Here is a 14,169-nt window from a genome sequence, read left to right as displayed (position 1 = left end):
GTTGTTTGCGAAATAGAAACTTTACAACACATCTCTTCAAGATACGAAGAAAAAACTCGTTTCTGTTTACATTAAATTAGTAATAGACCCGTTCATTAATCAATGGAATTATGGAAGGATTATGGAAATTAAGGATTATACATTATAAGTGGGGATACCCTTTCGTACGGTAAAACTGGAAAGACTAGCTATGGCCAATGGCTAAAAAGGGTTATTGTTTAAATAAATTATGTACTAAGATGATACTCCAATAAATTTATTAATGGATCGTTAAGTAATTGAAAACGAGCCTAAATTGTAACAAGACGACTGAGATGAAGACTTTGAAATTGTTGCATTTGATTAGTATGCTAGTTGTAGCTTATACGGTAGTGAGCGATGCAGGTTCCATTGATACTCATTAATATCACAATTGATAATTATGTAATATTAGAAAGAAAGAAAAGAATAGACTCTCTTTCTTTACACTAAATGTTGATTAAATAAATAATTAGGTAAAAGCAGGTTCAGAATAAGTTGCACTGTTGCATTTTTAATTAATACTTGTAAATAATAATATTCCTAGAGAATTTATACAGTGCCATCTAGTCCCAAGCTAGGCAAAGCATAACAGCAACTATGGATACTAGACAACGGAAAGATATATTTAGACACAATATATGAAGAAAACACCCAGACTGATTATACTCATGAATACAAGTGATTGGACCTTGTGAGGAATAAAGAGTTGTGAAGCAATTGCAAGTAAAGTTGTGTGCTAAACGGCTAGTCTAGTCTAGCCGCTAGACTACCGAAGCCGTCTAAAAGTAATTTGTGTATCATATAGTAATAAAATCATGGAACCGGCATTCTGCTTAGTATATCTAGTTATAAATAGCAGTATAATAATATTTCTAATAATGCTCATACGATTTATTAATGTGATAATGTCATCCGTCACATTCCAATTAATTTTAAGGTCTATAGTGTACATGCAATTGTTTGTATTGTACACGAGTATGTACTTAAAATTGTTTACCCTTCAAAACATAAAGTAGAAGTGTAATACACTAGAGTTGTGATACATATATGTAGACATTCAAAATCGTACTTATTTTTAAACTTTCGCCTTTGGTAACATTATTAATATAGTTAAACCGGTTTTAAAACGAATAATTATATGGTAAATAAAGGTATTTACCTCTCTGGACATTTCGACTACGTTGCACAAGCCTACTAGTTTTTTTTATGATGAAAATGGAATGGTGCACCCGCCTGCGCTAATGGTTTACCCTGGCAGTGGAAGATAATAATAAGAATATGATGTCAGACCAGTTAGACCATAGTGACATATTCTTGGATTTTATCATGATAGTTTTCATGGAGACTCGTGTAGAGGTCAACCTAACATGGTACATTGCTAGCAATAGGGTTATTAGTCCACATTACTGACAATCCCCTCCCCCCCAGCCTACTAGGTTAAACTGCCAGCACCTATCAACACTGACTGTCGCTGTTACTCCAGTCAGCTCGTGAACACGGCTAGTACAATCTAGTCAAAACCTTTACCATGAAATTATTCGTGTTAAAACTAGTTTAACTATGTTAATAAATTTAAAATCGTCTTATATTACTTGATTATTCATTCTTTAGGACATAGATATGTTTCGTTTTGTAAAGTTAATGTGAGATTATGCAAGTGCCTTGTTATTATTATGTTAGATACGAGTTTAGAAGTTATTCACATAAAGTACAATGGACTTGATACAATTTAATAATTATTTTAGTTTGCATTTTTGCATAGGATGTACTTTTAAGTTTTTAGTATGCGTTATTTCGATTTTGAAACGTTTTTATAATTTTTATTATTATAAAATATTGAATCAGATTGTTTAATATACACTATATTTGCAATTGTAAGTAATATATTACATATTAATTACATACATATACAAGTAAACTTGTGTTGATGCAGTGACTGTTTCAGCATATTACTAGACATTTTTGATCGAAGACTGAAAGCTGGTCATTACTGCGTTGTATTTGTGTCCTAGGGAGCCCCGATAAGTCGTTCGTTGTTTGATTTATACTTCACTGCTGTACACAGAATGTTTCTAAAATATTTGGTCTCAAAATATATGGTAACATATTTGTTACAAGTAGAAAATTAACTTATCCAATGTGGTGCGTAATGAATTTTTGATATATAGAGTGCTACCAAATTATCTTCATTCCCTTATACATAGTATTAGATGTATACACTAGGATAATGACGGAAATTCGTGTCGCTAATGTTTTTTTTTAATAAAAAAATATCTTTTAATAACTGGCAATATTCCGTTTTGTGTAAATTAGTCTTTAAAAACATCTGTTGCGCACGAACGAAGAAGTTCGTAGTATGTTTTGTAGATACAATAGAGATCAGTGAGCTGTATTAGTACCTATGTAAAGACCTATCTATATATTTATATATAACATGCAGATATATTTTATACCAGAAGTTCTTCAACTTCTGGTATGAAATAAGATCGTTTTTTGCCTTTAAAATCTAGTTCTCAAATCAATGCTATAATTTCTTCTATGCTCCGTTTCCATTGTTGTTTTATATAAGCTATGAATTTTACTTTGAATCCAAGCCTATATAATAATTAAAGTCGTAAAATTTTAGATTTCGAAATATTGCCAACTGTGAACAGAGTGGCGAACGCAACAATAGATATGGATAGGATTAATATATACGTACGTACGTATTTAGGTACGTACTTGTGTCTGTCTTTATATATATTACTAAAATATATATTCTCTGTTCCAAGATGTAACACATAAATGCTTGAACTTGCCATTAGCATATTATTACAAACGGTGTAATTATATGACGCATCATGAATAAAATTACATTGTAATTATAATTATTTGCCATTAATGTATGTTTCAAAATGGAGTATGGAGTATAAAATGTTTGTATGACAATCGAACTCAATCCTATCCTATACTAAGCACTTAATTAGCGACCGCTACATATTGTCATTTTTATATATTTTATATGGTAACCCAAAGAACATTCGAGTGGGGTTCTCCGAACCAAGGTGATGATTATCACCCACTTTTTGTGATGAGATGTACCCGCCTGCTATTGTATATGTGCATACTAGACCATTATCAGCATCATCTTTTCATCATCACTATGCCACTTTCATCATTTACTATTTAGTCGGCCCCTCCATTATTGTGACGAAACTTTTATAATTGCATAATTTTCATATACTTGCCATATGGTCTAGTGTCTACACGTCTTTATTCTGTCCTCACCAAATATCTAGTGTTCATGAATTTATGTTATTTCTATATTTAATTATCTTTATAGAACTTATAAGAGACTCAGTTTTGTACATAATAATAACTACAAATGTAACATGTAAAACAACGTATACACGACACAAAAATCAGGGGCAATATCGAAGAAAAGGTAGGGAACGCCTTTGACTGCTCTGTGTGTAGAGAAATCGGGACTGATTTCACAGAGTTAGCTCTCTGAACCAATTTTACCACCACCATATTGCCCCTAATTTTATTGTCGTGTGCAGGCCGTTTACGCATTATAATAGGTATAGTGTATCTTGACTAGGTGCTAGCGTTCTTTTATTAGTTGTATATAGAAGAAAATAGTGATTTAAGTGTATACAGTCGTGTAATCAAATGAGTGAGTTTCATCCGTCCTTTATGTATTGTTCAAAATGTAGTATATATTTGAAGTTGGCAATTATTAGTTATGGAAATATGATAGAAAACATAACATTTTTATTATTAGTTGATACTGCAATTTATATTTTAGATTATTTTTCGAAATCGAAAATCGTTATTAAATCTAGGCTGATATTAATAACGATTAAAAATTTTTATTTTTTTTCTGTATAAGTTGCAGGCTGTATTTACAGCAATTTATTATTCTAGAATGAAATTATTGGGTATATAACCCTGCTTTCACTCAAGAAACATGTTTTGTAACGAACTTATTATGTTTTTATACTTTGCACATAAGATGTGAAATATTAGGTTTGATACAGATACTGCGTTTCGACATGAAGTTAGAACACTAAAATCACTATGGATTGGTTCGGCGATTTTAGTGTTTTTGTTAATTGGTCCGTAGTATTTAAATCTTTATTTGCATAAACGGTAGCATCTTGTAGAAAATAAGAGTCATTGATACATACTAGATAGGTACTTTTTTATTATTGATTTTGCAATAAAAACATTACTATACATACTATTTGCCTATAGTTGTCAAGAAAATTAGTTTCTAATTTGGTAACAGCCAGAAGTACATTATAGCTAATAATAATCATGAAATTTTGTTAATGAGTTAAGTACTTACTGATATTATTACCAAATTAGAAATAAACAAATTTATAATATTAATATGCCATTGTACAGACAGATTTTTATAAAATGTTATACATGTTGATTAAGTTTAAGATTAGCTATAGCTTCACAGAACTTAAAAAATTGGTGCTACGTAATAATATTATATCTGATTAATTGATGATTTGTGCTTCCATATATTATTGTGACATATAAATCACTTCATGTTTATTATGCACACTTTTGGCTTCCGGTACTTAAAATTGCTTTATTTATTGTTTAATAAATAATATTGTTGATAAATAATGTTTTTCATTAAATACCAAAGCTTTCTTGTTAAAAACGTTGAAATATAGCCGTCTATATTGCGGTCATATTATTATTCGGTTCAGAGAATGTCCTACCGGAACACGCCCCAATTTCGATTGGTGCTTTTTCAAAGTAGGCGGGGCATAGGAACTAAATGTGCCAATCGAATTCCATAAAACAATCGACCGACTGAACCAAATTTACAGAAAGTGATGATCTATGGTAGTTTTTTTTTGTAATAGCTAATGCATATATTTAGGCATTTTATGCATTATGGTCTCCCCTAAATAACCTGACCTGGCTTTAGAGCCATCAATTGCCTCTTAAAACCGGCATTAGGTTGTATGACAGGTCGTTTCTCTTTCACTAATTTGTATGCATCCTCAAACTCCATATTTTGGCAATGCATCAAGTATCCTATAGCCATCATTGAAGTACGAGACACACCTGCGTTGCAGTGTATTAGTATATTATCTTTGTTATCAATCGCTTGTTTTATGAATGGTATACCTTGTCTTAGTACTTTTTTTATGTCTGTTTCAGGCAAATCTAAACAGTCTATATATTTGTGGTTCACATTTACAGATACATTTATACCTAAACTAAGTACATGTTTAATATTATTGGCATCTATAACAAAATCAGTAGTGCAATCTTGTGATCCTATATATAAATTGTCTATGACTAACACAGGAACATTATCAGGTTTTGTGTCAACAACGAAACCATAACACGATGTAAGGTTTTCAGTATTTTTCTCATCACTACCCCTCTGTACATATCTTTGCCCATTTACTTTAGTCACTATTGTGTCAGTTTCTTTCAGTTTGTCTTTTTGCTTTAACAGTTCACTGAGAAAACTCATTTTCACTCACTGTCACTATCTTCAGTTTCTTCTAAATGTTTTGATGTCTCTGTGGATCTGTATATCAAATCATCAGGGTTATATTCTACATTGCATAAGTAGAGGCCGTCGGGTGGACAGTTTTGTATGAATGGGTACCATGAATGTTTCGATGGTATTTGCAGCATAATTTTTATCTCTTCAACTGGTAACTTTCCTATGGCGACGCTGATGAGTGTGCCTATCATTCGCCTTATCTGTTAAAATAAAATGTATATAAAATAAAAAATAATTTATTCATATAGGATAGCCAATATAGCTAATTATGAATGTAGTCCAGAATATCTTTTTTATTTATGTTTAATATTACATTAAATTAAATTGATAGTATATACAATTAAAAGTATTGGAAGTTAATTAAATGTTTCATACATAATAATACTTGCAAGTAATCACTTTACCCTAGTTATATTTGAATGGTGATGTTCAATGATGTACAAACCATGATATTCCAATAAAATACAAGTCAACTGAATTGTCATAGGATATGGGACTCATCATAATATGCGATAGCAATTGAATTTAGTTATATTTAATAATAATAATGTACCTGATTATGAACAAACGATCTGCCCTTTATTTCAATATCCCAATAATCAAATACACTCTCTTGGGAGTGTGTGTAATTTGTGACTGTTGGTCGACCGGGTTTCACATCCACTGAGTACAGTGTGCGACGGTTCTGCTTGTGCTGTTCCATTTTGTTAAACCTCTTGAAAGTTGTGAAGTCATGGTAACCAGGGAAATATTTGGCACCCTCTTTAAATTTTTCTATATCGAATTCTGGTATCCTGTGTACATGTGTGTAATAAATACTAATTTAAAAACTGTAACATAGCATTCAACATTACCAAATTTCCATGTATAGGTAAAAACGTAATGTCAGGGAGATGGAGAGAGAAGCAAGCCAATCTCTAACTCAATCTCTTGGAAGGGGGGGGGGGATTTTTAGTAATGTGGACTAATAACTCCATTGCTAGCAGGTTTATATCCATGCGGTATATCCCGGAAAACCATCCTGGTAAATTGCCATTAGCCAACATGGGCTAATTGACCTGACTTCATACTCATTTTATCATCCTCTACAGGTGCCCGCCAGTGTAAACTGTTAGCACAGACGGATGGATCTTTCCCATATCATCCATAAAAAAATCTCTGACTATATGAAAACTGCTTACCTCAAGAAGTAACATCTTCTCCATTCTTCGACTGGTATATATGAGGCAATGCTAACATTTTCAGGTAAAGTAATGTCCTTTTTTAGAACTGCCAACCTGAATAATAATAGTAAGATATACTTATTTTATGGAGATAGATAGTGTATCAATCTCCATAAAATAATACATACAGTAGTGTAGGTTTCAGTAAAGGAAGTCTTGTAATATGATCTTATACTATAGCAAATTCATAAGTAATGGACTCTGATAGTTTCTCAAGGGTCATAAATGTACACATGACACCCCTGGTGTTACAGGCATATGCTAACCATTTACTGATGGGCCATATACTTTTTTGCAACCTACATAGTATAAAAAAAAAGATGCTACTACTACTGTCATCTATGACAAAGATATAAAAGTCTTATTCTTAGTTTGTAGTTCTGGCTTGTTAATGTGTTATATAGAATTAAGTATTAAGTACCTATACAAATATGTCCTAGATGTTGCTTTTCGTCGAGAATTGAAGTCATCCGATACTCTCAAACAATTCTTGACATAAATGGCGAAGTTATTCTTATAGAAAAACTTATTCAGTTGGTATGTAATATTATTAGGTTCATATATATTTGCACCATATCTCTCTAGATCAAAGTGAGCACTACAGTTTAGTGCATGGACTCCTCCATCTGTGCTATAATAAAGAGTTGTTACAGGATGGATTATTAATGATTAGTAGATTATATAGTATAGTATAGTATAGTATATATTTTTTCATTATTCATTCATTTTTATTCATTTGAAGTGTAGGAGAGATGAAAATATTTGAATACTATAATGTATAGCTAGGTATAGGTAGATAAATGAAATATGTCTTCTCAGTAATACATCTAATAGCAGACAAAAGATATAGACCAACAGTACAACATTATATAAATTTACCTACAACATAAAGAATGAAATATCTACCTATAATATATTACAATATCAAGTATTGAAAGATGCATATGGAACATGGTGTTAATGCATATTCATTTGTATAGACGAAAATATGAAGTATTGAAAGGTGCATATGATGGAATATGATGTGAATGAGAGAGAATGATGGTGTGAAAGATAGCAAATGTTGTAGTAGTAAGGGTGTGAGGTAATGTACAGAGCTAGGAGAGAATTAGCTGGAACATGAGTAGTAGTGAATGAAGGAAAAAGTGTTTTATGGTATCTCAAGGGGTATAAATATAATAATATTCAATCCCATATGTTGTGTTGTCCTTATTTTTAGCATTCTCAGCAAAATGAAACAGTCTTATCTTTTACGAACACAGTCAAGGATACTGTAAACCACACCCCTCTGTCTCCCTATACACGATGTTGGCAAAATCCCAGACCTCTTTGGTGCAAGCCATTCAAATTAAAACTAGAAGAAAGATGATACCTTTAAAATATAAGGACATACATGTTACTTCTGCTAACATATTGACCATTCTATCACTGAATATATATATATATATATGAAACTGACAGTAACTATTCAAAATACATGAATAGAAGATCAGGCAGAATATATGAATTCCTGTGTGTATGTGAGTTATTATTGTGTGAGTTAAAGTATTGCATTCTGAATCATGAGTAGTATTAAGATGTACCTGTTCATTACCTGCTACACCTACGCATATTAATAGTTTTAAATATAACTGTATGTTTTTTTATAAATGTAAGAAGATAAAAATATTAAGATCTTCCTGCATATTATGGATTTGTATAGAATATGATTGAAGGAATTTGCTACATATTCTATAGCTTTAAGAGTGTTGTACACATAGTAGACAATAATATGTTTACATGGACATCTAAATCTAGTACATTTAGTTTATAGTTTCCTCACCGACTAGACAAAGTGAAATTAGGATAGTTCAAGGACTTGAGTTTCAGCAGCGCTAATTCCATAAGGCCTTGTATACTCTGTGGGTCGGGATAATTTCGTCCTTCTTTCAACCATATCTTCTCAGAAGACCTGTATTTGTATTTCAAAATTTAATACCTACCCTAGGTATTTAACCTATTTATAGGTTACATTACAGAGCTTCACAGTTCTAGTAGTTAACAAACCTGAAACCTGTTCCTATATATGAAAAAAAAGTTAGGTATCTGGCTTTCATCGTATTATAAAGTAACAAATAAAACTGCTTGGTTATTCCAATAAATTTGTTTAAAAACAAACCGGATAAAGATTTTTAGGTTATGTAGCACAGAGTTCCGAACTTTCGATGTCAATCATATACTATCATTATGTATTTGTGTTTTTTATGAGAAAGGCAAAGGGAATTGTGTACGCCATGTCTGATGTATACAGTATCTGTATTATTTTAAATGACAGTTCTAGTCTGACAGTTGACATAGGTCGCCTAACATCGAGACAGCTGTGATTAGTCAAACGTCATGTCAAAATCCATTCCATTGCCCGTTCAATGCCATTCGTTCAGCAGTCCATCAGTTGAAAAATGGCTCAACGGACGTGGCATATGTTTACGATATTAACTTTAATATTTACAGTTTTATCACTTGTTGGTGATGTTTTATCAACAACGGCGGCGCCATGGTATGAAAACTTACCGGCGGTCACTATGGATTATAAAGTTCACATAGACGCTGGTAAAGAAGATTGTTATTTCCAGTATGTCCAACCGGGTGCTACATTCTACGCCAGTTATCAGGTTAATATTAAAACTGTATCTTGATAAAGTTATTTAATCAATATCGATTGCAATATTGATCTATGGATACGTAGTCCTGTATGTTAGATAAATAATAAAAAAAAACTAGCAAAAGTGAATCATAGTTTTGCAACTTTCTATTGTGTTGTACAGGTTTTGAAAGGTGGCGATGGTATGTGTGGGTTTGCCGTACGCCATCCTAATGGTCACATAGTGCACCCGTACGAGTGGAGGCAGAGCGCGGAGTACGCAGACCAGTCGTCAACGGGCGGCTACTATGCCGTGTGTATCGACAACCAGTTTTCGAGATTCGCCGGGAAGCTGGTCAACCTGTACCTATCGGTGATAAGATATGACATGTGGGAGAAATATGCGAAAGAAGTGGAAGAGCTGGATATGAATATAAAGAATTTCACTGTAAGTTTCATATTCCTGCAATGAAAAAGGTTGTTTAAATGAAGGGCCCAATTATCAGATTGCTAGCAATGTAAAATTCACTGCTAGCAATGGGATCACTGGTCCCTAGGTTAGGACAACCTCCAGATGGCTCCTGCTAGTCTTAGATACTTATTTCTTGATGAAATTGCCTCAATATACTGGCAGGGTAGGATGTACCAGTAGATCAAGGTCTTGTTTATTGTAAATTTGAGTATGGCTTTCAGCATCTCGTTTACATGATAGTAATTGGCTGCCAGAACCTGTAATTCAAATCAAAGGTATAATGTGTATGTATAATTTGAAATAAATTTCCGTACAGGGAAAGGAAGTTTCCGTGCTGGAAGGCAGAAATCTGTGAGGCAGTCACCCACACAGATTATTACAAATATATAATTACATAAATAAACAGAATGTATAAGCTAATAGATTATATCTTCAGATTCTTCAGGCTGAATAGTGTTCACTGTTTATCTAATATTAAATAAAGCTCTACATAAGACAGTGGGTAACTATGGTAATATTGAAATATCTAGAAACAGACATAATACGTCATTAGTAATTTTATTTGTATAGATATAACCCAGTGAACTTACACAAAAAAGAACAATACAGGAGTAAATTAAAACAAATAGTCTGCAGTCTCAATACTTTATAACAATAACCTTAATTTGCACTATTGAACAATAACACTCCTTAAATACTCGGCCTTGGATATTACTTTTATTAATGTGTGTTATTTATTATAGTATATACATATAGTATGATATTACTGTAATATTATATTATGGCCAAAAGTACATTATTCTTCTGTTTTTAAATTAATTAAAATTTCTGAAATTAACATACTCTCTAAGTCTTTATAACATTAGCTATCTGCAAGTGAATGTCCATTAGGAGCGGTCCAGCTGTTTCAGATTAGCAGGACAACACAATAGACACAATTTTGTTATAAATTAAATTCTTGGTTATAAACCAAGAATAACCCAAGAACCAAGAAAGTGGTATAACCACTCAACCACTTGGTTTGTAATGTATATACTATCATAAACATTTAGTGCTGTCAATTTGAAATTATAGGCAGATTGATATGAAATTATTTATCTGTATATTTTTATTATATTACTAGCTGTTTCCGTGACTTCTTCACATGGATATTAATTTTATTTTTCTAAAATAAAAGTTTGCCTAAGTTGCACCTTATTACATCAGCTACCTGCCAAAAAAAGCTACGTCAAAATCGGTCCAGCCATTTCAGAGATTAGCTGGAAAAAACAGACAGACAGACAGACAAAAATTGTAAAAAATGTTATTTTGGTGTATGTACCATATTTAAAAAACGGTTATTTCAATATTACATAGAGACACACCAATTTTATTTATATGTATATACTAGCAACAAGTCCAGGGAAGCCATTCCCACAGATGCATTAGAAATCTTTTAATTTCTTGGATTTTTCTATATATCTCGCATGTGTTATACATATAGATTATATTGTATAATATACCTTTCTCTTGAATCATTCTATATATTGCTGAAAACAATTACAACTGGTTCCCTAATTTAAAAGACATAAGTGGACAGATATGGCACTGACTTTGTTTTTACTATGTAAAGATTCTGTTAATATAATAATTATTTTTTATTTTCATACTGGAATAGAACAGTAAAAAATGTTCTGTTTTTTCTTGTGTACCCAAAGGTTGTGTGGAAGAGAGATTTATTTAGTAAAAAGACTAATTTTTGTTCCCCCATTATTATTCTGATACAATTCATTCATTCATAAACTTAAGAGCGACGCTGTTGTCGGTGGAGCTCTTGCCACTTTCTACGATCTTCCATTATACTCTTTAAGCCTTGATACGACACGACTCCAATTCTGTCTTTGATTTGTTTGATACAATAAGACTTAATAATAATTTGTTTCCATTTCAGAGTGCTATACAATTTGTAGAGAGGAATATAAATGACATCTTGCAGTACCAGTATCACTCCAGAGCACGGGAGTCTAGAGATTATAATTTGCTACAAGATAATAATACTTATGTACTTAGGTAATAAAGGTTTTTTTTATTAGTCTATGTCATCATAGTATCTTGTTGGAAATTGTTATTGTAACACAGAACAATATTCTGTCTTGTTAGAAAGTGACAGACTGCATGTATGTTTCTAATATTTACACAGTTAGTCTTGTAACCTACGAATGTGTCTGTGTACCATAAAGAAAGGTTTTAAAGGTCCATAAGAAAGCCTTTCATAAAGAAAGGTAAAGCTGGAAATGGACAAAAAAAGTTACCTCTAGTTATCTGGCTTGTTAATGTACTTTGTATGTCTTGTTGTAACAAAATCGGTTTAGTAATTACAATCTGAACTTGCTTTTATTACTCCTATACGAATGCAGCTTGTAGGGACCTGTCTGCTCTAATCACTACAACTGATTTAGTTACTTAACCAGTTGGTTGTATATTTAATATTTTTACTCTAATGAAATAGTGCTGATTAGTATTTTGTATTCACACAAATATTAATAATAAAAAAAAGTTGCATCTATTATTTAAAAGAGAAACACGCAAGTTTCTTTCTCTTTTGTCTTGTGCCGAGACAGCTTTCTAAAAGATTGGTAGAATAAAAAAATATGTCTAACTATTCAAGTGCTTAAATTTAAGTTTATTTGAATAAAGAATTTTCTATTCTATTAGGAATAGAATTAGATTCAATAAAAAATCTGTTTATTTTTCTATTCTTATAAATTTCAATTGTTTTATTTTCAGATGGTCGTTGGTACAAATAACGGCCATAGCGGCGACAGCAACACTGCAAGTGTATTTTGTAAGAAAACTATTTGACGTGAAGGAGAATTCTTCCAAGACCAGAATATGATTTGAACTGCATCTTTAACAAGATCATCTATGAATTGTTATCTCGCCAATCAAGTGACTGAATTTATAAATTCCATTTTGTTCTCTACTTACTTTCTCTAATTGAATCTTGCGATCTCTTTATTAATGACTCATGTATGAGCTTGTGATTGAAGCATAATATTAAGGGATACGGAATAATGAAAAGACATTTTATAAGGTACACAATAAAAATCAATTTGTCAGTGTTATGTTTAAGTAGACGATGTTTTTATGTTTATAAGTTGTATAAATATTTTTGCTTCAAGTAATCTTTGTTATGTGATATTGGTTTCTATTTAGGCGCATCCACAGCGAGACATTCTGTCAGAATTCAAACAAATATAAAATATTATTAAAGCAGACTTAGTATGAAACATCTTTTGTATATGTACATCTGTCTCACCTATTTCAGTCGCTAAACCGCTAAGGGTAGTGAATTTAAAAATTAAGAAAAAGTACAAAGGAAAGCGGGTTCGGAAGGCATGACATCTTAGTCCTCCTAAATGGCAACGCGTGACTACCATAGGTGACTGCCTTGTGTCCATAGTTTATACTCATTCTTCTAACGACGAGTCTTCATTCCGAATGAGTGCTAGAAAAAAAAAGAAAGTTTGTTTTAATAAAGATTATTTTAATTTCATGTATATAGGCTATGATTTCTACTTATCAGGTGGACTGTAAGCTTATCTGTCATTCCAGTTTCGTTAAAAAATCACTGAAAAATGCTTTATAATATTTGTTTTAATTTGTTTTGTTATATTTGTTAGTTCTTGAGTCGTCTTTCTATATACAGTTGTATATAGACATTGTTATTTATAACTTGTTTCTATCAACTAGAAATTTAATAATTTCTGCATTCCATTATTGGTATATTATGTGGCCACAGACGATTGAACTATCACGTAACCATTGATTCGACACCATTCCAAATATATATCTATTGGTGTTAAAGAGATAAAAATGAGCTCTTATGTCGCGTGTGATGTCCTATTTTCAATCGTAAGTATATTACCAACCTTTACGATCGCTCACTCTTGGGCTGCATTTTGCATTTTTAGTATTCTCTCGTTTCAATGGCAGAATTATGCAAGACATTCTTAATAATAAACTATTTCGCATTACGGAAATAAAATGTTGTGGATTTCGACTTTAAAGTTTTAGCTATAAAGTCGATTTCTCAATGGTTACATATTTTTGAGGTTGATGAAGTTTCTAGTGTTTGCATCACTGTTTACTACTATACTTTGGCTTTGTCCGAAACCTGATGGCGTGCATTTAAAAAGATTGCTTTTATTTTTTTAAGCTGCTTCCTATGTGGTACCAGTTGTATCATTATACTATACTGCTTTCTGATTTCCATCGCCAAACTACTCAGATTCTGTTTAGTACCTACAAATTGTTGAGATCA

General features: G+C 31.9%; 3 protein-coding genes across 3 annotated transcripts; 1 reads left to right on the top strand and 2 right to left on the bottom strand.

The window, feature by feature from the left end:
* Positions 1-4,933: 4,933 nt before the first annotated feature.
* Positions 4,934-5,515, bottom strand: LOC131854617 (dual specificity protein phosphatase 19). The gene has a single exon (XM_059205743.1). The coding sequence runs from the start codon at positions 5,513-5,515 to the stop codon at positions 4,934-4,936; it is 582 nt and encodes a 193-aa protein (XP_059061726.1).
* A 2-nt stretch (positions 5,516-5,517) lies between these two features.
* On the bottom strand, positions 5,518-8,745 carry LOC131854656 (tRNA pseudouridine synthase-like 1; the record flags this gene model as incomplete). Its single annotated transcript, XM_059205789.1, has 5 exons — positions 5,518-5,751; positions 6,105-6,345; positions 6,733-6,828; positions 7,196-7,405; positions 8,597-8,745. Coding segments are annotated over 5 exons (930 nt in total), but the record flags the coding sequence as incomplete, so codon positions are not given.
* A 431-nt stretch (positions 8,746-9,176) lies between these two features.
* LOC131854615 (transmembrane emp24 domain-containing protein 5) lies at positions 9,177-13,111 on the top strand. The gene is made up of 4 exons (XM_059205739.1): positions 9,177-9,425; positions 9,579-9,842; positions 11,797-11,915; positions 12,633-13,111. Exons 1-4 carry the CDS (start codon positions 9,213-9,215, stop codon positions 12,739-12,741), a joined length of 705 nt encoding a protein of 234 aa, XP_059061722.1. The 5' UTR covers positions 9,177-9,212; the 3' UTR covers positions 12,742-13,111.
* Positions 13,112-14,169: the final 1,058 nt, after the last annotated feature.

This window comes from Achroia grisella, unplaced genomic scaffold (genome assembly GCF_030625045.1).
Source record: "Achroia grisella isolate CSIRO2021 unplaced genomic scaffold, CSIRO_AGI_Agris_v1 utg1241, whole genome shotgun sequence".
NCBI lineage: Eukaryota > Metazoa > Arthropoda > Insecta > Lepidoptera > Pyralidae > Achroia > Achroia grisella.
The sequence above is the reverse complement of the archived record's forward strand: the minus strand, read 5'-3'. Positions and strand labels throughout refer to the sequence as shown.